At 42.7% G+C, this 27,641-nt stretch overlaps 1 protein-coding gene across 1 annotated transcript in view; it reads right to left on the bottom strand.

Moving 5' to 3' along the window:
* Positions 1-737: 737 nt before the first annotated feature.
* wtip (WT1 interacting protein) overlaps positions 738-27,641 on the bottom strand; it is a 33,476-nt gene continuing 6,572 nt past the window's right edge. Inside the window, exons 2-8 of the mRNA XM_050044254.1 lie at positions 23,882-23,983; positions 10,937-11,004; positions 9,404-9,466; positions 9,005-9,135; positions 7,736-7,787; positions 6,768-6,836; positions 738-4,719 (exon numbers count right to left, since the gene is read on the bottom strand). Coding sequence (XP_049900211.1) covers positions 4,567-4,719; positions 6,768-6,836; positions 7,736-7,787; positions 9,005-9,135; positions 9,404-9,466; positions 10,937-11,004; positions 23,882-23,983 — 638 coding nt within the window. The 3' untranslated portion in view covers positions 738-4,566. The remainder of the gene's footprint in view (positions 4,720-6,767; positions 6,837-7,735; positions 7,788-9,004; positions 9,136-9,403; positions 9,467-10,936; positions 11,005-23,881; positions 23,984-27,641) is intronic.

Here is a 27,641-nt window from a genome sequence, read left to right as displayed (position 1 = left end):
TAGACTGATGCAAATGAATGAAGGCACTGAAGTACAATCGCAATCATCATTTTGCCTTGTATGAATCTTGGTAATACTGTAGCATAAAGACTTAAATAATAGATAAATAATTGCATTTTTTTTCTCATTTCTATTTGTAAAGTTGTGAGGAAATGACCACTGCTTACTCTATTTTGATGAGAATCAGTCTAGTTACAGTTTGCAGCTTCATGTTTAGCATCCAGAGCTGAAAATGGAACAAGCATTTTGCTAAGTGAAACTCTGTTGTGAAAATTGAGACAAATCAAATTTAAACTACTGTAACAGAGCCTGTCACTCACAGCAGCCTTAGAGAACACACACGTCCAAAACTGTTCATGTTGTCACAACTGTGACATGTCAATGCTGCTTTGAATGACACAGCTGTAATTTTACTGCATTCTGTCCTCAGAGACCATTGAAAGATAGTTTCTTATGATTTATACATCTGACTGCAAACATTTCTTTTTAAAGAGTATTATTTAGGACAAATTTCATTCAGTGTCATAATCTGTCATTGATAATTACAGCCTGCCAACTGCAAACATTTTAGTAAATTATGAGTAATTGTTGTTATTCTACATATAGCTTAATATCTGCTTACCCAAAATATGTGGAATTTCAGTTTTAGAGTGATAAAGAAGGGATTCTTGATTTATACAACATGACAGAAAGAAAAACAAAAACAGCACATAAGGAACAACCAGACCTTCTTGCAGTTAGCTACAAAACCACTTTATTGAAAAAGCAGATTATGTCATCTACAGTTAAATGATACGTCCCGATTTTTAATACATTAAATAACTTTAGACTTTTTTCATGTTTAGATAAATAGATCTAGTTTCCTTTTTTTATGAACCATCTAGGTAATCAAAACACTTAGCGTTACAAAAGATGTGTGACAGATGTGCTTGTTGGAACTACCAGTAGGAGAAGAAGTCTTCTCTTTCCAAGTGATTTTTGACAGAAAAATAAAATAACAAAAACTATCCTCTTTATGTACAGGGTAACTAGCTGTGTGCTATGCAATAGAAACTGAAGTAGTACTTTTAAAATGGTGAATTAAGACATCTTTAAAGGGGGGTGCACTCTGATCTTGTTAAGTTTTTCTTGGGGGGGTTGATATGGTGCAGTTCAAAAAATGCCTCTTTCTTCAAGTATAGCACACATTACTTGACCAGAACCCTTATACAAAATTGAGGTTGATCAAATAACAAGGGGAATGTCTCACATATGCTGTCCTTTTCTTTTCTGCTTTTACAAATATACAACACTAATCATCATTACATTCGAGTGAATCTCATCACATCAGGTTACATTAGAAAGCACTTCCTGCCTGTGGTGACCCCTGCCTTCAGTCTCTGCTTCAGTCTCTGTTTTCATCACACATTCAGTAGTATTTGTTCCGACCTGCGTGTACAGTAATATATGAATAGGAGCCAGTATTTGCCTGTAATACTTGGTGCTTGTTTTGTTCTAGTTTGAATACCAGATAGGTGGTAGCCAGAGGATGATATATTAGTTACTTGAACACACTGTCAATATGGTGCTACCACACCAAAGTTCAAACAAACACTAAGATTTAGACACAAACATCTGGAAGAGGTTGGGGTGGACGCAGTCATCAAAATCATCACTGGGTTACAACAGAGAGAGCAGGGGTCACTGTGTTGGATGCTGCGCTGCCCTGCAAACACAGTGAGGTGCATGTGCCATGGCCCTGCCACTAGTACACACACACACACACACACACACACACACACACACACACACATAAGGCATTCACACAATTTGCTCGTCTTTGAAATAAGCAGGCATAGTTACCGTCGATCTACACCAAATTGCAAGAGCAAGGCAGAATTTTCCTCAATAACAGCAGGTTCCTAAAATACCTTAAGATCTGACATGTACAGGGAATGATCTACTGAGTGCCAATCTGAGGGGAAAAAAGATGACAGTAACCAAGTGCAGAGGGGTGAGACTTTTTTTTCCAGCACCACTACAGCTCAGAGTTTCAAGTGTTTTTGTCTCATGTAGTTTTTGTTTTTGCATTCACACAAACACACACAAACAGACGCACACAACCAGCATGGGAAACATGAGCGGACTCCCTAAAAACGCGGGTGAGACCAGCAGCTCCGCATTTTCAGGGACGTCCCCCCACGACATGACAGCAGACTGCATGGCAAACCAGAGCGAGACACACAAACATACCTATTCTGTCTTTAAGGCATGCGGACAAGAGGAGGTTCCTCGTAGAAACGCACTGTGTTCTCAGTGCTTATATGACATAAAACCAGTGTCTGGAAAAAAACATACCAGGAAACAGTGCCTTGAACACACCTGGGGCAAAAAGGTATTTGCAAATAAATAAATCAATCTGTTTCTTTTTCTCTTGAGTACCAGATGGGCCAGATGCCGCATGAAGACACTGACAGGTGTCGGTGGCAGAAAATTACTTTCAAATGACCTGGGACCTTTGACATTAGGCTCCTCTCTGGGGGAACGTAGCTATGGGCGCTCAGAAAACCATTACAGTCACCAGATGACTTATGTGTCATTAACAAATGCTTGTGAGCACTGGAAAATGATATATAAGCATAAATGTGGAATAGGTATATGTTGTTGATTGATGAAATGATTTTTAGTCCAGATCAGTCCCTCTGCAACATGTTGTCTAACCAAATCTTTTCCAATCAGAGTTCTTCTGTCTCTTAATGCCTTTTCATAGTTAACCACAGAGCTCATTAATACTTATTTAGCTTATATACTTCAACAGTTTGCATTTGGTTTCTGTGATGACCACTGCTGAATGTCTTTTAGTCAATAGTCTTTTGCTGCTCAACCACGGGGCCTAAATCTCTGTATTTAAAGACCAATTTCTAGCTAAGCTCTCAGATTTTAAGATTAAGCTTTAATCTTAATCTCGAAGCTCTGTGTGATAACTTGGCAAAATAGTAGCACCCTTGACAGAAGGTCAGAATGTGCAATTCTGAAAAGTCTAAAGATAAGGGACCTAAATGCTTTGTTACATTTTTGTGGGAATTAGGTACGACGAAAATACAAGGAATCACACAGAACTTCAAATTAACTGCTTGTTTAGAGCCAGAGGCTAACGAGATCAGCTTGTATGTTTCAAACACAGACAGTGCTGTTATCAGTTGTGACACAAATACACAATGATCAAAATCTGTCAAGTTTTTCAATTTACTATTACTTTTTTAGTAACTTGCATTTACAATAAATACACTGATTTAGGTTTAACCAAAGATGGTGAATTTAAGGTATTCAGAAATGTCTATTAGTGTGTGTTACAGTGTCTTCGATCAGCAGAGAGAGCTGGGATATGTAGGTTAAAAGGAACAGACTGGTGCCTTCATCAAGCTTTTGGCGCTAAACATTTGGTACTCAAAGTGGGAAAAGATAACTGAAGGCAAATACCATTTGAGCCAGTGGATCTGTGACCCACTGACAGACATGTAGAGGCTCTGCGTCCTGGAGGAGAAATGATACAACAGACCTGAAATCTTAAGAGGCTTCAAGACAAACAACGTGTTTCACCTCTGAATCTATCGCAAGCGCAGCAAAAACAAATAAATGAGAATCTACATCTATGATCTTATGTGGAAAACATCTGCAAAATATATATTCATATATAAAAGACATTCTATGTGCATCTAAAATTTTCTTTTTCTGTCATAATATAATCATTAATTAAGACACTGCTTGTGAATCTCTCGAGGTCTCGTCTAAGACTTCTAAGTGGAATGTCAGTCGGTCCTCTGGGCTTGTGGTGCTACGGTGCATCTGTTATTTCGGGGTTGGTTCAGGGCGACGAGCTTGAGTTAACAGTTTTTCTCACAGCCCTGTGTCATGATGCTGGGTGTCCTTTGCATAGCCTTTAGCAGGACTCCATTTCAGTGTTTAAAAGCTGCACGGAGAGAGCCCGCTCTGAAGGCACAGCATGCCCGCCCTGGGGTCTGTCCCGTCCAGCCAGCACTGGAATGTAGTGGCTCGTTCCCTGGCCTCCCTGACGCCGACATCAGTGGCGTTCTCAGACGTGACAGCACTGGTGAATTCACTGCGGTAAACCGCTTCAGTCAGAGCACAGGAATGAAAAACATGGAAAGGAAGAGAGGGAAGCTAGGAGAGAGACGAGTGTGCGTGCTCTCCTCCAATCCGAAAACCCTCTCTTTGATGAATGTGCAGGGGTCAGGCTGTGTGACGTCACCGGGGGCCTCTGGGTGAGCCGGCGTGTTGGCTTTCAGGGATAGCCCAAGGGGAAAGGGGAGGAAAAGGACCACAGATGGAGGAGGAGGGGGACCCTTTTTCCCAGCCCTGTCATATGACAGCAGGGCTTGTGGTGGGAGCTGAGTGTGTTAGTCCACGGCCTGGCCGTCCAGTTGAGGACAGGGGCAGTAGCTCAGATGGCCACACAGAGGCTTCCCTGGAACTGCTGGAGGGGGTGCAGGCCTTCTTTCCCCCACTGCTGGTGTCTCGGATCACCTGGGAGGCAGGGCATGGTTGCTGCCCACCCTCCTCTCCCCCTCACAGCTCAGTGACATGGAGGGGGTAGCTGGGGGGCAGGTGGGCAGGGACCTGCGACTGGAGCCGGTGGATGTGGCAGCCATGGCAGAGCAGATGGCCTTCCAGTGGATAACAGCGGTGGCCCTCTTCGTCATTTAGCTGGAGACAACAGTCCTAAGAGAGTGGCATAAAGACAGAAACATGAACAAACCACAAAGACAATCAATAACTAAACCCAGATGTGAGTGAACTGAACTATTCTTTTAAGCTCACATCTGCTGAATTACCACTTTTATTGTCATCTCATACGATAAGTATTTAAAAGAAAACTGTAATCACTGAGAGTGAGTTGTTGGGTTTTGGTGGTGAGTGAGCGCTCAATGAGGGGCAGGGTGGACTTAATGCACTAACATACGCAGCATTTCCACTGCATTTCCACTGGCACGGCTCTACTCAACGCAACTCGCTCTTTTTCGGTTTTCTATTAGCATAAATTTTGGATACTACCTGTTAAAAGGTACTTTTTTTGGTACAACTTTGGGCTTAGGTTAGGTTAAAAGATGGAGTTTAAACACTGCAGACCACTGGTGAGTCAGAGAGAACCATCACCAGTACAACACAAGACATCCTGCACAAACCTGCCATTTTAAAATAGCCAAGCTACCATCAAGAGCGGCTGCAATTTCCGAATTCACTCGACTCAGATGTTCCTCAGGTTTGTCACCAATGAAAGGGTTCAGTGAGTGCTGCATTGAAGATGACATTGTGGCAGTTTCATGGGGTGTCACTATTGCCATCAGCTGACAATAAAAATATAAAATGAAATGGAGAGAAGGACCTGGTACCAAAAGTGAGTTGAGTCAAGCCGAGTTACCATGCAGTGGTAATGTGGCAATAGTGATATCAGTCATGCGGCTGTTTTACTGGACCCTAGGGTGAAAGGGTGCTGAGTTCAGATGTCCAGAAGGAATTCTGAGTATGAAAGGAGCCGGTTCTGTGTGCCTCACAGACAGGTCCCCGTCTTATCTTGTGCATTTTTTGTGTATTTCTTTTACATATCTGTGTTGGCTGACACTGCAAATTCCATGCATTTATGAATGAATACATTGAACCTTGAAGCTGCGGAGGAGTTCTCTCCACATCCGACAGGAGTGAGACCCCATGGGGAGGAGAATTACATAAACTGGTTCTCAACCGCTCTGCAGCTATCACGATTCATACCTGGATAAAGCAGCTGAAAATTCTTGCATTATAAATGAATGTGCGTGTGAATCACACTGCATCTTCAGCTCAGTATTGTTGCATCTCCTTGAAAAAATGTTAAAAAACAAACAAACTTGGAGGCCCCTCTGTGTTACAGAATCTGAAAAACACATTTTTTTCTTTTTTTTTATGTAATGAATTTACAATCTCCCGGATGATTCAGCTCTGGACTTTACCCTTCCTCTGTCCACAAGCCCCCCTCTCCACATATTGGCTGAATCATTACCCGCTGCTTACATAATGATCTGATCCATTTCTGTGAAGTGGGATGTCAGCCATTCATAGAAATTAGTCTGTTTTATTCTGCTCATGAGGACAGTAGAAATATCTCACATTTAAGTATTTCCAATTGATAAAAAAAAATGCTGAATCACTACAGGATGGTGCGATTTGTTCATTTAACCTTTCTGTCACACATGAACTGCAGACCATCTGACGGAGCTGAGTGGCAGGATGACTGGGATTTCACAAGTCTGGTTTGAGCAACAAGTCCCCAGCTGAGTTCAGAGCTCAACACTGGAATGTGTTTGTCAATGAGTCACAATGTTGAGCTATAACCTTGAGTTGGTATCCATCTGTGTGTGTTTTCTGTGTGTGTGTGTGTGTGTGTGTGTGTGTGTCTCATTCATTCAGCAGCAGACTGCAGTGGTGATTCACGCTCAGAGTCTGGTTTCGTCCCACGATTTGCAGCTCTTACCCTGGTTCATTGTATTTGTGGGCCTGAGTGCATGCGCACGTGAATGCGTCTGTGCACGCACAGGTATGTGTGTGGTTCAACAGTGTGAGCTGTGCGTGTGTAAATATTTTCTGTGTTTTACAACAGCCTGAAAATGATGAATCATACATAGTGGTGCTGAATTGACTCGAGTCAAATCACATGCACGGTAAACTGCTCTTACTCATACCACGTGTGTCTGACTGTGTGTGTGGATAGACTACAGGCAGCAGGCGCATCTCACCTCACAGTGGTAACACTCCACATGGTAGTCCTTGTCCATAGAAACAACCCGGATGGTTTCCTCAGAGCCCTGGTGGGACAAACGCACATTCAGACCTTCACATTACATCAGTCTAGTGTCTCATTAAAGTGATGGTCCAATAACCAGCAGGTCTCAGGTTTGATCCCTGCAGCTGCCATGTGTCCTGAAGCAACACACACACAACTTGCTCCACACTCTCTGTACAGAGTGATACACCGGGGCTGCTCTATTTACACACATGGTTTTATGGCTAACAGAGGGAGAAAGTTTGGGATGTTTTTTTGATCTTATGATAACATCGCTGCACGCCGATAAAAGTGGCTAATAAAACAGGGATTAGTTCTTTGTTTGCTCCATGACACATGAATAGAAACCAAGACAATCAAAGACCTGATGCACATTTGTCTCAGACGGCAGTCTAAATTTTAAAATGCTATTTTCATTTTGAAAAATATCTCATCCAATGTTTATCTTTGAACCTTTACAATCTTGTCTGCAAAAGTTATATTAAATGTGTCATTTAAGTCCTGATCAAATGGCTAGTGGATGTGATTCCATATATTTACTTGTTTCCTATAACAACAGGAAGCTAGGGAGGGACTTGTCACGGTAGCCAATAGAAATGTAGTAGGCAAACTCTAAAAGCTATTAAGAATGATTAAAAAATGACTTTTTGTCATTGTTGGGCCAGATACTGATGTACAGGTGAGGATCAATGCAAGACATACATGATAAATAAAAACTTTAACATCTATTTTAGTTTCATCATGTCATCAAACTTAAGATTTATGAGTTTTTAGCCCTGTTAATCAAGCACCATTGTGTTTCTTTCTAGGCAGCGTTGGTTGTTTAGTTGGTTAATTCAGTAGTATATTTCTTGGACATGACAAACTTTACTGATAAGTAAGATATGTTAGATATGATATGCAATTAGGTAAGGTCCTTACCTGGGCTGGGAGGATGGGCTGGTTGCAGGAGGCACACTTGGGAGCAAAAACCCTGTCAATGAAAACATAACAAAAATTAAATACATGAAAATGTAGGGAGTCTCTGTGTGGTGTTCATCAGTTGACATCTTACTCCACACTAAATAGCAGGACTAGTACTAGTTTAAACTAGAATTAGCGCCCCGCGGTTGTATGCCTCTGCGCAACAGTCAAGTTTCTCTTACAATTTACATCCATGTCTGTGGAAACATGGATGCTTCACATCCACTGTCCCCCCGACAGCACAGAAGATCTAAACAATCAGCACAGTTTCAAGGTGGGCACCCAAGATGAGTGTCACCAATTCAGTATCGTTTGTTCCTACAATATGACATTGAATAATGGCCAGAAAAGTGTTTAATGCAGAACATTATGATGTCAAGGTCAAAGCTGACCTTTGACCTTTTGGATAGAAAATGTCATCACTTCATTATTTTATCCTATTAGACATTTGTGTGAAGTTTTGTCATAATTAGCATATAAATTCTTGAGTTATGGCCTAAAACATATTTTGTGAGGTCACACTGACCTTGACCTTTGACCACAAGATTCTAATCAGTTTATTCTTCAGACCAAGCTGACGTTTGTGTAAAATTTTAGGAAATTCTGTTCACGAGAATGAGACGGATGCAAGGTCACACTGACCTTGACCTCTGACTACTGAAATCCAATCAGTACAGAGTCTAAGTGGACATTTGTGCCAAATTTAAAGAAATTCCATCAATGTGTTCTTGAGATAACACATTCACAAAAATGAGACAGACATGGTCACAGTGACCTTGACCTTTGACCACCAACATCTATTCAGTTAATTCTCGAGTCCAAGTGAACGTTTGCGCCAAAATTGAAGAAATTCCCTCAAGGTATTTGTGAGATATCACGTTCACATGAATGAGACAGATGAGGTCACACAGACTTGATCTTTGACCACCAAAAACTAATCAGTTCATTGTTGAGTCAAAATGGACATTTGTGCCAAATTTGAAGAAATTCCCTTTAGGCATTCCTGAGACATTGTGTTCCGACAACCCGAAAAAATTATGCCTCTGGCCACAGCTATCGCCAGCACAGAGGCATAAAAAAAGTAACAGTTTCAGGAGTAGAGTGAGTACCGTACATTTTGTGATAAACTATCCTTTTGGTGCTGAACAGCTTGTTTGCAAATCCCAGACCATATCCTGTCACGCAGTGAACACATTTTATTAGTGTGCAGAGAGCTGTTCTCCTTACGTGTGATAATCTTTGACACAGTAGATGTTGTTTTCAACGTCCACAGTGAAAGGCACTCCATCTAGACCTTCTTTACACACCACACAGCGGAAACAGCCAGGATGGTAGGACTTGCCTAGTGCCTGGAGAATCTAGACGCCCACACACAAAAGGAAAAACAGACACAAGATAACGGTAAGACTTGGGAGCAATGTGAGTGTGATGCGAAACATGTACCTACTGCACTGGCAATGTTGTTATTATTCAGGGCGCAGGAGTAAGTAACGCCCAAGAATGTGAGAGTAGTTACTTTGCTTTACGTACCATAAACACAATACTGCCTCAAGAATATGGAAGATTTGATATATTGCACATCTGTTTATTCTTTGCTTTACATGTTGTGTTTGACAAAGCTCTTACCATCTCCATGATGAGGTGACCACACACAAAACACTTCTCCGCTGTCTGCTGGAAACCAGAGTACTGAAAAACAAGACACAAGATTTATTACCTTCAGCAGTGAATTTTCTAGTAGCAATGCAATCAGTAGAACATGTGCAGCTTCACACCTGATGCATGAACTTCTTTCAGTCCAAGACTCATCTATAGAGGGTGCTGCTGCGCTCTTTAAATGAACATGAAAATGTTTTCTTACAGAATCTCAGCTGACAAGCTCATCGGGCAGCTTCAGCCTGTGGTGCCTAACCTAATGCTGTTTTAATATTTATTTTACTGCTGTTTTTCTGTAAGGTCTATCATATTTATACACTTAAATCTACCCACATTCGGGATTTGCCGTGTGATTGCTGGCTGATGAGCATCTCCACAGGGCCAACAGGGTGTGAAGTGTCTTACAGGAAACAAAACACCTTGTGTCACATCAGTAGCTCCTTTCCCTTTAACCCAGAGTGTAGGAAGATAATGAAGGTGACCATCTGCAGCTCACAATCCCCTCAGGGTCGTGACCTGATGACTCGGGGTGGGGGGTGCTGGTAGAGGAGACACGGCTACCAGGTGGAGGTGGGAGGTGGTGATGGGCAGGCTGCCCCTTGCCCTGACATCTCCACTCCAGATCTACCATCTGCCACTACCTCCCCTGACCCTGGGGACACCCCCGGGGTGACAAGCCAGACTAATCAAGTCTTAGCTGTATCAGAGACGCAGAAGAAGATTAGTCTCATCCTGTCACCTGACGTCCAGCATCAGTTTAGCACAAAGTGGCAGTGATTGTGAAGTGCGAAACAGGAATTTAAATATTGCCCAACAGATCAACAAGTTGAACCCTGGGGGGGAAGCTGCTTTTAAACAGGAAGTGTTGACAGCAGATGAGGCCATGCATTGTGAAGTTGTTTGGATCACGAAGCAGTTTTATTAGTTATATTTTCTGGAACCTTTTTATATTACAGGAACCTTTTGTGAGCTCCTTCCTCAATGTTTGGAAATCAGCTGTCACATTTTATTCAAATGTTCTTCATCAGCTACAGTACACAAAACAATAATGATCAGAAATGGAATTCTTAATTTGCACAATTAGCATCTTTGTCTACAATATCATTACAATATTTCCAACTGAACATGAAGGCATCGTGAGAGCAGGCCCTATGTCTGCCTTCTTAACCTGAAGCAGATGGACCAGGAACCTGAAAGCTACAGCTGCCATCCTCCTGGTCTAAATTGTAAGTGCTGAGGAGCAGCTCGTCGGGGTAATTGAGCTCCTTGGGGAAATTTGGGGGAAATTAGCGTGAATTGGAGGGGTGGTGCTAAACTCCTAATTATAGCTGCCATGTCCGTTTTCTCTGGAGGGCTGCAGAATGTAGCCTGAGATCCTAATCCCTCGCTCTCTGCTCTGCCCCGGCCCTCTGTCACCCCACCGTGAGGGGATGATATGGTGCTACCTGCTGATCCGCTCATCACAGAACAAAATGCATAATCATGAACATTCAGGTGACCTACCAGGAAATCCTCCTCACAGTAGACCTTCCCGTTGACGTTGTAGAACGCCTTCCCTCGCAGCCTCCGTCCTGAAAAGAAAGGCAACCAATGAAATCACCATACTGAAGAAGAGTTTAGTCAATGTGCCGCTGCAGATACACTACATGACCTAAAATATGTGGACACCCCTTTTATTCATTTTTGGCTTGGGGCTATTTTTTACATCTTGGTTCCATTTAAAGCAAGTTTTAATGCTGCAGCATGCAATAGTTTAGGCAATTGTGTGCTGCACTTTCCTATTTGAACTTGATAATACCATAATGTACAACGCCAGGTCCATCAAGAAAATGTCCTCTCAGTTTGGTGTGAATGAACTTCACTGGCCTGCACAGAACTCTGGAGTGATAAATGTGAGTCAGGCCTTGTCACCCACCCTGAGTGCCCAAACGCACCAAATCCCAGTCGCTGTTGGGTTTAAGGGCTCTCTGCCAGAAAGTCTGTTTTTGGTTAAGTTTAGGAAAAGATATGGTTTGGGTGAAATTAATAGATTTCTGCCAGGAAGGTAAATTTCTCCCATGTGCATCTGGGTCAAGCATTTAAAATCGTAATCAGTGCAAATGTTTTTTGCATTGCGTTCAGCTTTGATGAACTTTGACCTGCAGAATTATGTTCTGTTGACCAATAGCAAGCCATTTGGACAGTGCTTACTTTGGAGGGGATGGAAAGTTGGAGGGTCCAAAATAAAGGAAGCTATCATAGCTTCATTAGTTATGTTGCAACCTCCTCTGTGAAGATGGAACAGTGCCACAAGAGAGCAATGGCAAAGTTGACAGTTATGAGACAGGAGTCAGTGGTACAAACACATCTTTTGAATAAACTCAGTGAAGTTACTGTTTTGTTAGCGACCAGGCTGGCCTATCTTTAGCAGGCTTGCTAGCTCAGACAGCTTATTTTCCCTCTTCAACAAACTTTCATTACAAGAAATAGTGTACAAAGCTAAACCAAACGCCATGTGGGTGTAAACATAACACTACAGAGATAAAAGAGAGAAGCTCTTGGAGCAACTGTGACTGACCAGCTACCAAGTCAGCAGTCAGCTCACCAACTACAGCAGTTCACCTGCAAGTATAATTGCTCTGTCACCAAGCTTCTAGACACAAACAATTTGCAGAGACGTGCAGATTGACTGCTCTTCACCAGTTTTTGGTGCGAGCGGATCTTAAAATGCTCTTGTGAGCCTATTGAGACTAAATCCTTTCAGCCAGGCAGCCTTCCTAAAAGCGAAGAGGTTGTTACAGCAGCATGCTAAAGGCACACTCAGCCAATTAATGAACAGATATCAGACATAGCTCACCAAATAACGTGCACACAATTTTGAATAACTTCTGACACTCTCAGTCAAAATACATCATACTGGGGGCGCCGGTGGCTTAGTGGTGGAGCGGGCGCCCCATGTGCAGGGCTGTTGTCTCTCTCTCTCCCCCCTTTACGCTTGTCTGTCCTATACATTAAAGGCTAAAAAGCCCCAAAAAATGTCTTTAAAAAAAAACAAAAAAACATCATACTGTATACCTCTTCCTGTATCTTTACTTTATAACCACAACAGCAGGTCAGTGTAGAGCAGATGGCTGGCCGGGCATATGCGCCTCAGTTTAATTACTTCGACCATTGATCCCACCAGGATTCCATTCACAACCCATACACAATCAATACAGCATGCTGCTTTCCAAACCTCCCCCCAAAATCTCTCCTCTTCCCTTCCCTGCCATTGTGCACTGTTCACAGACAGACCAACAATAGCAGGCTGGACGGAGGATGTCCCAAACTTTGACACATGTATTAACACCAGAGCTGAAATGATTAATCAATCAGCATTATTGAAACGCAACAGTCTGATTATCCATTAAAACTTTTGCTCAGTCATAAAGATACAAGACCAAACTTTTGCTGCTACTGTTGGCTTCACTCAGTGTTCCACATCAGTATCAAATAAACACTGAGATATTCTTGGCTGCTGGTTAGAATGATGAAGCAACTTTTAGACATCACTCTGGTTGTCTGAAATATCATGAAAACAATCAATAGTTGCAGTCCTACTCCCTGAAAAAACACATCCACAGAAACATGTCCACACCATGGCGGGCCCAGGTTCAGCATACTGAGCTTCCAGCTCCAAGTGTGAAGGCTGAATTCCTCTGGGTGAGTCTTCATTCATCAGAATCCAAGTCTGAATCCAATCTAAAAGGAAATTCTGCTGCGGGCTGGCTTCTGCAGCCCCCTGCCATGCACCCCTCACAGCTCGCCCATTCAAATTCATTTAACAGCAGCGGTGTCTCTCTGGCAGCGCGATGACTTCACCCGAGCCTGGCAGACGAAGCACACGGATCTCATAAATCTGCTGGATTAGTCAGATTTAATTGTCGTCCCGAGCCACCATTGATTTTATGGGTGTCCCAGCATGGGAAAGACATGCCCCCCCCCACACACACCCCCCCTCTCTCTTTTTAACACTGAAATTTATGCAATCGCTGTATTTCACACACAAACACAGTGTCACAATGCTGGGAGATGGCAATACATTAACACCCACATAAATGGCTGGAGCAGACGAGGAATGCTGTCCACACAATAGTTGAGACTTTTAAGACTTTGAGACTGAGGAGCAATTAGCATTTTGGTAGTGTGGAGCAAAGAGAAAAGCAGGATTGAGGAAGAACTCCATGTGAAGCAACTCTTCAGAGACACTGTCTTCAAAACCGAGACTTTGGAGAGGCTAAACTTGTAGAAACAGTGAGATTATAGCGAACAGTGCAGCAGCAGGGGCTGCGAGGTGTTGCTGTGTGCTCGTCTGTGGCCTCTGCTCTGGAGTTTGGGGTCTGGAAGGTGAACACAAAGGCCCCAGCGCTGATGACTGTGTGGAGCGCTGCTAGGGGAGCGGGCCGACTGAGCAAACGGGGACATTCTTTCTGCCTGAGGTCACTAGCTGGTCCCATTCAACCCCCCACACCTCTCCAACACCCGCTCTCTGCCCGCTTCCCTCGTCGAGAAAAGGAGGGGGAGGGCTCCATGCCTGCCCCTCTCTCCTCTGGCCTTTTGTCACCAGACAGCGCTGCAGAGTCCGAACTTCCTCACAGCACTACAAGTGATAGAAGCAGCAGCTCCGTTTACAAGCTACTTCTAAATTTAAGACCTTTTTAACATGAAATGGAATTGGATGTGATACAAACTTTACTGCACAATAAGATCCAAGTGTAAACCTCATAAACATCAGATCAGAGTCTTATATTACTATTAAAAAAAAGGCATATGTTGAATTACAACTGCTTGAAAAACAGAAAATTATGTCAAGTTTTATATGGCCAAGATTAACTGTGTTGAAAAACACACTATTTCTAGAAAAACTACAGTAAAAGCAATATTTAAAAGCGTAATTTACCCTACAAATGTAAACTTGACTGCAACATTATTATTAATGACATACTGATGACTGACATTCTGCACTTGCTCTTTGCCCACAGTGCTACTGTTGAGGCTTTACCACCCAGACCTCTGCACTTTTTTAAAGCTGGTTGCTAGTGATTTTTGTTTATCTGGGAATAAGAGCTCACTCTGCTAATGCACTAATTTTGAGTAATGCTGTTGCCATGGAAATAAGCATCGTCCAGTGAAAAAGGACTGATGTGTCACCATGGCAGTGGTGTTATTCGGCTAAATTTCCTTGTGGAACGCACTTGTTTCCATGAAAAAAACCCCCAGCAACATTTACAAGTAGCCATGGAAGACTGTACATATTTTTTCTTCTATACCCTTTAGCCTAGATTAGACTTTCATGTTGTACCTGATGCTAAGATACCAATGTATGATTATCTCCCATACATGATTCATTAAGAAACCTGGGACTTACTTGCCCTGACCAAAGGGCTCCCGGAATCACTTCATCCCAAGCTGCCGCCTACAAGTTTTCCCAATCAAATGTTTAAAGGATAACTTCGGTATTTTTCAACCTGGGCCCTATTTTCCCATGTGTATGTGTGCGTATGTTTCATAGGTACAACTCGTATTAAAACTGGTTCAGTATTGAGGGAGGCGGATGCAGCCGGCAGCTGCGAAACGAGCTAAAACGGTAACGGGGGCAAATGCGTCCTGTATAAGTTTGCGCATTAAAAGTGCTTTTTTCGCCACTGACCGGTTCAGATTGCCGGTGTTATCTCTGTAAATAGCATACTAAGCGTTTCCCTGACCCTTCACCTCCTCCCGGCTGTGACGTCATCTTGCGAGAGCTTTGCTTGTTGCCGGAAGAAAACAGAGGAGCCATGCTGAGCGCCGTTGAGAGTGGCACTGGTTGTCCCGGAGTACAGTTGAGAGTTTTACTGCATCTGTATCATGGCTGCATATTTACCCGATTTCGAGAATGAGGATGAGCCCTTTTATTTCGATGGCCGCCCGTACTTATTTGAGCCCGAGTATACGGACGAGGAGCTCCTACAAACTGAAGAGCAGATGAGGATAGAGAGAGAGGGCCAACGAGCAGACGAGGGTGAAGCAGCGGCTGCATGAACGCGAATCTCTGAGGACTGGTGGTGCTCCTTGCTGTGACTCCATGCCCACAGAGGAAGAATGTCTGTGTTGCAACAAGTGGGACCTGTTGCCCAATATTCATGGTCTCGATGTGTCCTGGGATGATACAGAAACTACCAAACGCTGTGTAACAATGTTAGAGGATTTCCCCCCTCTGATCAACAGGGCAGTGCTGGATACCTTTTTCATGTGCCCAAAATAAATTGGAGGAGGCGGCCAAAACCACAGGGACCAAATGGTCAACTATCCATCGAGTAAGTATGACTAATATGTCTTTATGCATGTAATACTGATACCTAGAATTGTCTCCAAGACGCACATTTACTGTTGCATACTTTGCCCTCGTATATATCGTCAACATCCATCAACAAGCAAAGCTCTCGCGAGATGACGTCACGGCCGGAAAGAGGTGAAGGGTCAGGGAAACGCTAGTATGCTATTTACAGAGATAGCACTGGCGATCTGAACCGGTCAGTGGCGAAAAAAAGCACTTTTAATGCGCAAACTTATACAGGACGCATTTGCCCCCATATCTACCTCGCGGCTGCCGGCTCACTCAATACTGAACCAATTTTAGAACGAGTTGTACCCATGAATCATACGCACACATACACATGGGGAAATAGAGCCCAGGTTGAAAAGTACCGAAGTTGTCCTTTAAGGCTACATACACATGTACAAATATGTTAAGGTAAGGGTCAATGTTGGGGTTCAAGTCTGTTAATCTAAGTGAAGATGACAGGATTTCTTTATATGACACCTGAGATGAAGGTTTAAACCTCTTCTTCTATGGGTTGCCTCACATGTAACCCAAATGAGTAGGGGTGGGAATCACCAGAGGCCCCACGATATGATATTATCACGATACATATATCACGATACCCAATACTATTGAGATTTTAAATGTGTTGCAATATGCTGAGTATTGTGATAAAATATAATGTGATTCATTACCTTTTTTCAGTAGCACATTATGCCCTCAAAAGGAAAACTTTTTCAATATTAAAGGAGCTATATGTAAGAAATCTAAAGCAAATAGTCATAAAATCCTCCTAATATGTCACAGAGACTAAGGAATAATGTTCATATAACATACTGATCTCACTGATAACAATAGTACGGCCAGAATATTCGCATTTAAAAAAAATTTTACAGTCCGCAAATCAAGTTTATACTACGGCCAGAATATTCGCATTTAAAAAAAATTTTACAGTCCGCAAATCAAGTTTATACTTTGAATTTTTGTTTTGGCCTGTTGCGCCACCCACCGCTGTCTACCAGTCACGCAGTCAGTAGAGTCTCAGCATCAGTTACAGTTACGACTGAGCTACAGCAGCACGGCAAGCAGCATTAGCAGTGTCCCGGTACATAGCATTAGCAGCCGGCTCCTCCTCAGCTGTATCCCGGCAGCAGCGTTAGCAGCAGAGAAGCCGGACTTGCTCGAACGGTCCGCTGGAAAACCGAAGATCAAGGACGCGGCGACGCGGCCCTGCCACGGCAGCCGCCCGTGGGCAAACAAATCAGTCTCCAGCGTGCCGCTGTCCAGCAACCTCGAATCTGTAGGGGAGGGGGGGCGGACACGACTCGCGGCAGTATTTTGAATTTGAGTGCAGTAACCGTTTTGGTCACATTCTTACATACAGCGCCTTTAACAGTTTTATCAAATAAAATAAGCAGATTCACCTCACTATAGTCATTTTTATTGCAGCAAAATGCATCTAGTAAACTGAAAAAGCAACTGATTATATTATTCTAGTGGGTTACCGAATGTTTAATCTGTATTTTTAACATTAATAATTCATAAAATAAAAAAATCAATAATTGGTGTCTGTGTGATGATACAATATTGCCACACAAAAATATTGCAATACTATGCTGTATCGATTTTCCCCCCACCCGTACAAATGATGCAGCAGAAATGTGAGGAGCAATGCTAACTGTACAATCTCATCTGACTGCCTACTTTCCACCTCACAAGTCCTTAGGGACCTTGTCAGAAGTTTGTGAAAAGAACCAAAAGAAAGCAAAGTTTATATGCAAGGACACTGGTGCTGTTCTGGTAGAAGACTCTAAGGAAAAAGATAGAACTGGAGACACAATATAAAAGAGGCACCACAATCGCAGATGCGTCAGTTCAAATTTGTTTGAACTTTTTTAAAAAGTGAAGTTGATTAAGGTATAACAACACGTGCAACAAAAATAGTCTAATCAAGCATATAAGTGTTTACCTTTGAAATATCTAACACTGCAAATGCTACTTAAAAAGTGGGTCAGTATTTGTCAACTTCCTGTTGGTCATATGCCTGTTGTGCTTCAACATGTGATAACCATTCCTTTTTGTGACGGCTGTTTTCCTGCGTTTGTCATGGCATGGTTAAATTACTTTCAATAGTGCTCATCTTGTCATGAAATTATTTCACAGTTTTCGTAACTAATTATAAGAACTGTAATCTCTGGCAGAGCAAACCTGAGCTGAACACAGAAATAAAGCAGGCAGGCTCACTGAATCTCTGCAAGTGAAGGTAGGACACAACAAAATTCAAGTATGATATCTCTGGCACTGCCTGATTGACCGAACAAGGGGCTTACAGTAGACGCTGGCCACAGCTGAAAACCTCAAAGTAACCACATCTCTGATTCTGGCTGTGTAATCAGGTTGATTGGTCTGACAATAAAGTTTTTGTGTATGCCACAAGTGTTGCTGGAGTTTTGATCTCTTCAATCAGGTTGATGAGTCAGAATGTTTCCACTCACAGCCCGGACCTGGCTGCGTTCACTGAAGGAACTCATGGAGGCGTGTCAACATCAGGTTTCATCCCTCTTAGGGCATGGACTCCCTTCGCAACAAAAGGTATTGTTGAGTTGGGGTGTTTTTACATGTTTTTCCTACAACTATGGCTTCCACACTAAGGCCCCTTTCCCACTGCACAAAAAACAACAACTAACACCTGCTAACATCTGGCTTTTGTATGTAAAGGGAAAGGTTACAGTTGGCATTCACACCTGGATCAAATGACTCTGCAGTAGTCACAGGTATTTATCAGCTCCAGCTCAGATTGACATTGATGGAAATACAACACCCCGGTGAAAGTGCAAATCCTTTTAGCCCCTTTGCCAGCAACAGATGCAATGACGTGCCATCACAACATAACATCCGTAAAAGCAGCGCTAAAACATCATTCCAAAGTAGTCTAGTAAGAATTAACCATTATAACATTTTCACTGTCCTACACGCTGCTTTCTACTGTTTACTAACCTGTTTTCCAGCCTGCCCATGACGTCGAACGTGACACACCAGTAAAAAAAATGCTCATCTGCTGCAAAGCCGAATACACAGCTCCCGTCTACTGTGAATGGGAATGCCTATTTTTAGCAAGCTTTCCTTTGTTTAAAAAACCTGCATGCAGGCGCTGATTTAGGTGGAAAATGAGTATCAGCAGACAAAAACAACAGGATGTCCTCTGTCATTTGTATTTTATCACCTCAATATTTTTTATTCCATTGCTGCGTCATTTTGTCACCAACAATAAACCTAAGATGAGGTTTTGCTCTTGCTCTTGCTGGTTGGATGCATCACTCAGTCTCTCTGTTCTCCGTCTCTAGCAGAGAAACAGGAGCTCTGGCCAGGCTAGAAGGACATGTAACTGTGGTGATTTGCTCACAAAAGGAGCTTCAAAAGGATTTTTTATACCATGTCATGGCGAGCGTGTGTAGGCCTGCAGTCTCAACAAGATTTTGAGCAATTTTGGTGAGAAACCAGCCGTGGAAGGTACAGCACAGGCAGCAGTGAGCATATTATCCACCGTGAATGATGCAGGTCTCCACTAGTATCAGAATCATCTCACTCTGTTTTGACCAGTAATTGCTGCCACACCCCTTGAGCCAGCCAAAGTAATACAGAAACCAACACACACAGACATTCCAGCACTGACTCATATCATGCTCTCATTAATACAAGATATCTGTGCAGATTTGCCCCTAATTTGCCCCAACACAGAGACAGTGTGTGCTCTGCCCTCTTGGTCCGTACCAGTGTTCCAGAACATCTGGACAGCTGAAGGCTTTACAGGAAAGATTTTCGCTTTCCAAACTTTCAGACATGATTGGTGACATCACAATGTTTTAAAAATGGACCGAAGTGGATCCATAGAGAGACAGATCTAAGAAGAGGTATAGAGGAGAGGGATGAGAGTGTGTATGTGAGACAAAACGCTTTTTCTCACAGCTCAACTGGATAAATCATTTATTTATAAGTTCATAATATCCTCTAGTCTGTGATGCACCATTATTTTCTCATACTGTGATCATAGTGCTTCTGGGCTTTGGAGGCAGAGCAGCTATGAAAATTCTGCTGATGTATTTTTATGTGTTTCAATATTTGAACAATTGACAACCCTTAAAACTAGTAAATGTGTCCATATTATGTTGAATGGTACAATGTACTGATAGTCTGGTAATGTAGCTGATAGCACAGACTGCTAATGGGTATAATGATGAAGTATACAGTGAGAATGTGCAAATGTACAGCAGCTGAAATGTAAATACAGCTGAGTGATATACTGCTGCACGAGTTCATCTACAGTCAACTTGTCATGCCAAGAATAAAGACCTGAGGCACTGCGGCTGACTTCAACCCACGCATCTCTACGAAGAGACAACAGAGAGAGACTTCTGATCGTTTTGTTGTTAGGAGGTAAGGGATAAATAAATGTCACAATTTCATATTTGATATATTATTGAATTGGGAATCAATCTCTTGCTTTTAATTAATACTGAAAATAATATTTAGCTGCAGCTCAAATCGATATTACAACACACATCTTTGGTGCAACATGTCTCACAGCATCCAGTCCGTCTGTTAGTCATTAAAAGAAGAGGAGGAACTCAACTGCACTGCTACAAGCTCGACCAAACCACAAAGGTTAAATCGAGGGTGTCAGAAATACAACACTGCTGCAGGCTTGTTAGCTGTCAGCTCTCTGACCGCCTGCTAATGAGAACACTTGTTAGCATCTAACGAACTACTGACTTGTATAACTATATATTTTATATATAGACTGGTATCTAGTATCAATTTATTTTACATCTATAAATCATATTTGAATCTTGAAGATGTACTTATTTACATGAGAGCTTCTACAGTCAGAGAACTGCCAAAGTGTTTCTAATAACACTGCTATAGTAGGTGTGCAGGTAAACATACAGCTTGACTTCAGGAACAAGAGACAAAGAACTGAACGTTCCCTATTTTTCTGCTTTCCGCTGCCTGGCAGGTGCAACTGGTGGCGGTGAATGATTTGAGAAATCCAAGCCCCTGAGCTCTCTTCTCCTGCCAGTGCTTTCAGAGGCCGTTTGGATTACTGTAACACAGAGATGACTCATCAGCCTTGCGGCTGACAGTCTGCTCATCCAGCCCAAAATGGCATGTTTATTTTTTTTATTTTATCTGGAGAAGGCGTGCTTATTTTCAACAACACCCTGCCTCACGCTCACATGGAAACATATATTCACTCCAGTTCAAGCAGATTTCTGAGGGAAAATATATTCGGTGGCAAACTGAGGAAAGTGCAACTCCTCCCGCTACAATTAAAGCTGCAGATGGGCACAAATGCCTTATTTAATGGCACTTAAATAGCAGCTGTGAGAGAAGAGAGCGCTAATCTTTATCATTATGTATATAAAGTACCCCAGCAGATGTACTTATTTAACTCTGAGATGAATGTGGCTGGTGTGCAAGAGAAATAAAGCTATTTAATGCAATTCTTAAGGGAGAAAATCCAAACTGAATTCACTCAAGAATCCTAAAACCATGTCCACTTATGTGTGTGTGTGTTTGTCTGCACATGTATCATGCACTACTCTGTGCATGTGCAGTTTAATGTGAGACCGTGCCAGGCCTGCCCCCTCTGATAAGCAGGTCTGGTACACTTTGTGAATGTCTGATTGAGGTCCTCCAGGGAAGGCCGGCTGAAGTAGAGGGGGGTAGTTTGCATTCTTGGCCATTTCATGAAAAAAAAAAAGGGTGCAACCATGGGAGTAAGCCAAGAGGAGGGCTCAATTATGCATGGTTAAACAAAGCCCAAGGCTACCAGCGAGCAATGTCTCAGCAAACTCTGCCTCACTCTGGAGCTCCAGACTCCAGGAGGACCATACTTGAAGAAAAAAAAAAAAAAAAAAAAAAAAAAAAACAGGAACCCAAAAACAAACAGGGACATAAGAACGTAGCTCCTGATAAATCACTGGATTGTGTTATGACAAGAGCAGGCACTTTGAAACTAAACTTCTCAGAGGCCTTCAAAACACTGCTTAAAAGAAAACATTCCCATTCACATGAGGTCAAATGATACATCACCGAGTTTACGTTACCAATAAACCATCTCGAGAGGCGGTATGGCCCGTGAAGCTATCAACAACGACCTGCGCTGAGCACAGAAAACGACCTGTTAACTCATCCTGGACGTGATTTCTCCAATAAACTCAACAATAATTCTCACAGGAGCTGTCTGTGGTTTTCATCTAACAGCAGTAAGGTCCCACATAGCTGTTTTATGATGTAATTACCCCCTCCAAAAAGTAATCCAGTCATTCTCTGAGAGTATTTTTAGCCTTCAGAGGAAATAATCTGCTTGTCTCGCAAATAAGTTTGTTTGAAAGACCTGTGTCTTTGCTTCATGGCATCCCTGAAAGCAGCTTTCTGAGTGGAGCCAATGACTCCTAAATAAACCCCAAATCATAATCAGGACTATTAAAACAGCACTTAACCAGGTCAGAGGCTACATTTCCACAGCAAACTCCACAACTCCAGCAACTGGACACTCAGCTTCTGGCCCCTCTTTCTTCACACACACAATAAATCGGAAAGTATGTGGCTTTGGTTACATGTAAATTATAGGCAGTTCTTCCAGAGCCGGAGGGGGTGGGGTGGAGGATCAGTATCCATGTATAGTACACATATGAATGGAAGCAACCTGGCTAAAAAGCTCTCTACCGACATCTTCCTCTTGTTTCCCCGGGAAACAGGAGAGGAGGGCTCGAGTCGGGTGACAGGGGCGTCTAATAAAAATCTGCACGCACACACACACACACACACACACACACACACACGATCTATACTGTGAGCTCGAGAACAGATTTAATTACAGTCTTGAAGAACAAATAATGTCAGCATTTTATTTCTTTGTGGCATTATTAACAGAGAGAACTGAGCTGCCCTGTTATTCCACTGAGCCGACTTCAGGCCTGAGGACTTTTTTTTAAGCAGCAGATGTTTTGATTTCCGACCACAACACCACCTCTGACAGGAAGCTGGTGATACTAATGATGATTTTTCAGCAGAGACAGCAGCAGCTGAAGCTCATAGCAAGGTTGTACGAAAGAATTCAGAAATCTGCAGAGAGAGAAAGGTGAGGATCCCGGAAGCAGAAGCAGGAGCATTAGCATACATTTTCCCCACAGTTTTCTGTTTTCCACTGATGCTGTCTGTAAGATGTGGGATATTTCGACAGCATAAATACATTTGAGGCACCAGACTGATTGATTTTAAACACATCACTTGTCTTTAATCACCTAAAGAGTCCTAAAGCATAAAGTGGCAAACTTTGCTTGGCTTTAGACCAACCGATTAGCCTGGTTCCAGGCCTCCAATCACCGCCCACATCTCTGAAGTTTTCCAGCGATTCAGATAATGTGTGGTGCTGTTTTCCCTGGCTGAAGCAATCAACCAATCAGAGCTTTGGAGGTGAGATCAAGGATGCGGGCATAATTTTCCTGGGACCAGAGAAGTAGTGACAGAAAAATGGCCTCAGAAAGGGCGATGAGCAGGGATGAGACTGACACAGCTATACAGGCTGTCATGAGTCGACCCAAGTCAACATATTTCCTCACACAGTGAGGGGAGCCTTCCCAGGGGGAGCAGGAGAGTTGCAGGGGGTTGCATGGAGGAAAAGATCTGAGGCAAGGACACTGTGTGAGATGAAACAGGCAGGTGCATGCCGGTGTTCTGAAAGCTTGCGGCCTGCTTGTGCACACAGTCAGGGAAATTGCAGCAGCTGTTATGACACACAGCTCATGGAGACGATTGAGGTGCTTTAAAACACTTAGCGCCCAATTATTGCAATTAGCGTCAAAACTCCAAAACACTCCTCTGTGTCGTATCTCAGTCAAATCTGACCATAAAAACACTTAAAATTCATTGAGAAAAGATGCTCCTTATAACTCCAGAAATTGCCTGAGAATTATTACGTTTTTAAGTTTTCTTCAGTATCAAAGTAATCCAGTCATCCGTATATCCATGGCTAGGCTCAGATAAGGACACATTAAGGCAAGGTAACGTTCACATTTTCAGCTGGATGATGAACCAGTTTTTACTATTATTTCACTTTTACTTACCACAGGAGCAGCAGGTGAAGCAGTTTGTGTGATACAGATTCCCCATGGCCTGGCAGGCTTGGCTGGCTCCATACACACCTTTCCCGCATTTGACACAGATACCTGTTAGAGACACATGGTCAGTTAGCAGATGCCATGTATCCTGGCTGATGAAAATACTGTGTATGCAGAGGCAGAATAAGAGCATCCTGCATCCAGAGTGGGAAGAAAATCTCCTGGTGAATCATTTAAAGCATTTTGTCTTCATGAGATTTTTAACATTGTTAGAAATGCACATCATTGAGTGGCCTTAAGGCAAAGCACCATGTGAACACTGATTTACTTCTTCTTTATGGCTAATGCTATGCTAACAAGTTTGAGTGGATGTTAAACTTGCTTGCTCTGTTCAATAAAGATACTGTTTGCCACCGATGTGCCGCATCAGAATCAAACCATTTCTGGACATGCTGCCAGCTTTGTTGGAGCTTTGCTGGAAAGCTGATCAAAAAAACACCTCTGCCAAACTGTGTGTGCAACAGTTAAAAAAAAAAAAGAAAATGATAAATCTGCTTCAAATGTCATCTCTGCTATATTCCAGAGGCTCTGGAGCTTTTGATAGCATTTGAAGACCAACATCACAATGAAAATCTGAGGTGTCAAAGCATGTCAAGCTCTGAAACCACACTGTGCCAAACACCAAACATTAAACAGACTCTGACAGGAGCAGAGCTGTGCTTTTAACTGAGGGCTAAAGACGCATGAGAGCATTCCAAATTTCAGTTTGTGATTATTAATTCACAAGTAATATTTCTCAAAATGATTTATATTCCAGTAGCATCAGTCTCACCTAAACTTCTGTCATTTCCACGGATTACATCATACCGTCTGAAGGCACACTACTCATGATTATTTCAAAGTATGCTGACAGGAAATGCAGTGGATGTCAGGGGATTGTCGGGAAGGGCAGGCCAGAAACAAGGTGTGCCAACAACTTAGAGCTTTTGCTCAAAGGGGCAGTGATGTGCTGCTAATCAATCATACCAGAGTAAGAAACCTTTGCACCCCTGAGCTGACTTTTAGGGGTACGTTTGCAGTCTGAGAGTCCATTTTAAATGAGCTACAGTATAAAACATCTGTACTCAATACTCAACATGTACAACTAGACTCTGTTTTAGATGCTTCTGAGATGAGGATGGTGCTGTTCCCTACTCTGCAATTATGTTTTGGGTTGTTAACAGGATTTTAGAAATATTGTGATCATGAGTACAAATTCCCTTAGCACATCCCCTTCACCCACTGAGAACTTCTATCTAAGTATTTCTATGTGGGAGACAAGTCAGGCCTTGTTCAGACTGCCAACCCAAATCTGTTTTTGACATATCTTGATTTTATCCACATTGATTGAAGAAGGTCTACAGAGCAAAAACTTTTGCAAATCTGATCTAAACCACATTTGGAGTCTGTTTGAAATGCGATTCCAATCAGATTTCTACACTGCGACTCACACTGAACGCTCTTGTCGAATTTCAAAGTGCCTTTGAACACGACACACAACAACGGCAAAACCAGAGTGATGGAGGTGCTGAGCAGAATCCATGCTGCTACTAGCAGAGCACTGTGGAGGGCAGCATGAGGAACAGCAGTCTGTAGACAAACACTAAAATGAACTGAAATGATTAAACACAGCTTGACAGCACAATTGTTTGGAGGGCAAAATGATGGACCTCCATTCCTCAGGCTTCTGTGTTGGAAAGCCATGTTACCAGTCTTGCTACATAGTAACTGATGCCTACATCTTTTCCACTGCAACCCACACAGATAGTCAGGTGACGTCTGGACAGACAAATCTGATCACTTGCGAGTAACAGTGCGGACAGGATGTCTCACGATCTGATTTAAGGAACAAATCTGATTTGCCTGCGCTCAGCGTAGCCTTAAAGTTCAGAAAATGTTATTATTCATCATGAACCCATCACTCAAAATCATCATCAGGACTGTGTGGGTGTTTGATCAGATTTGACGGACAGTCCCATTTCAATGCAATGAGGGAGGACAGACAAATGTACAGAAATCCGTCATGTAAATTAACCACAACTGTTCAAACTTCTGCACAAACTTTTGTGTTCTTGAATGACTCCCAATGCTAACTGTAAGAAGCTTACTGAGAAAATAGATTTTTGGGGCCTTTAAAAGTTCACCATGTGCGATTTGTGTGTAAATGATGTCCTCCTTGGGATGCATAAAACCAGCCCTGGGAGGGAATGTCGGCTGTCCACAGGTACATGGGCACTACACATCAGCCTGAACAAACCAAGTACGAAGAGCATGATGACCTTTAGCGAAGAAATGAGATAGGAGGGTGGAAACAGTGGCTTAAAACTATTTGGCCGCATCAGCAGCAGACTAACGATCTTCAAACTCTCACGCACAAGACGACCTCCACTGGGGTCACATTCCTCAGGGAGTGCAGGGTCAGAGCCTCGGTGGGGTGAGTCCAGGGTCACAGTGCCTACAGGACACAAGATCCCAACAGGGAGCTGGACACCACTCCCCTCCTCCCACTGACAAATTATTACATTGAATTATCTTTAAAATAAATTCACATGTCCAGAAGGATTCAGAGCAAGGACACACTTTCTGTGACGTAATCGTAGAATTCCCTGGCTATCTGAAGCAATGATTTCTCTTTCGTAACAGCTCTGTCTGTGACATTGTAAGAAACAGATAAAGGACAAGGGTACGAGAAAAGCACCCAAAGGTTGCGTACATGTCTTCCTATTAAATCTTAAGTGTTTACACAAATTAGTTAATCGGAATCAAAGTCAAATATTGGCATTTCCTGGTGCAACCTGAACTCGTGACTTCTCTCTTGCACTCAACAAACATAACCAAACGTAACAAGGCAACAAGAGTGAACAAGCAAACTTCAAACGAGCTTAATTGGTTGAACAATATCTCCAAAATAAAAGTCCACGATGCCAAACAAAGTGGGAGAAAACACAGGTACCTGCATGTGCTAGAACCTTTTTTTTCCTCCGTGCATTCTTCTTTTAGGACTAAAAACCCACTCAGTGAAATCTCACAGCAGGTAAAATTAAAAATGGTCATCCTGATAAACCCATAGGAATTATCAGCCAAAGATGGTAGAAGTTGAAGCATTTACTGCTGCAAATCATTTCTTTGAAATTCTGATTTGATTCCTGTGTTTGGTTCAGCTTAGGTTTCTTATTCATCACTGCAGCTCAAAGAAACTTGAAGCAACTTTGTGAATAGACTATCTTTTTATAGACTCAAGGAGACCATGACTGTAAATAAAAACGCCCTCTTGTAGCCTCTTAATTAGAAAAGCATCCACGCACTCACATTTGCTCCCAGTAAATGACACATGCTGCATTTCGATCAGATATATTATATTTATTTATCTTCTGTAACCACTTATCCTGTTAGGGGTCGCAGGGGGGCTGGAGCCTATCCCAGCAGACATCGGGCGAGAGGCAGGGTACACCCTGGACAGGTCACCAGACTATCACAGGGCTGACACATAGAGAGAAACAACTATCCTCACTCACATTCACACCTATGGCCAATTTAGTCAGCAATTAACCTGCATGTTTTTTGACTGTGGGAGAAAGCTGGAGTACCTGGAGAAAACCCACGCTGACACGGGGAGAACATGCAAACTCCGCACAGAGGGGCTCCCCCATCCCGGGGTTCGAACACCCCACCTCAAGTTCGAAACAGAAACCCTTCTGCTGTGAGGCGACATCTGTAAACGCTGCAC

The sequence above is a fragment of the Epinephelus moara genome, chromosome 1, assembly GCF_006386435.1.
Source record: "Epinephelus moara isolate mb chromosome 1, YSFRI_EMoa_1.0, whole genome shotgun sequence".
Classification (NCBI taxonomy): Eukaryota; Metazoa; Chordata; class Actinopteri; order Perciformes; family Serranidae; genus Epinephelus; species Epinephelus moara.
The sequence above is the reverse complement of the archived record's forward strand: the minus strand, read 5'-3'. Positions and strand labels throughout refer to the sequence as shown.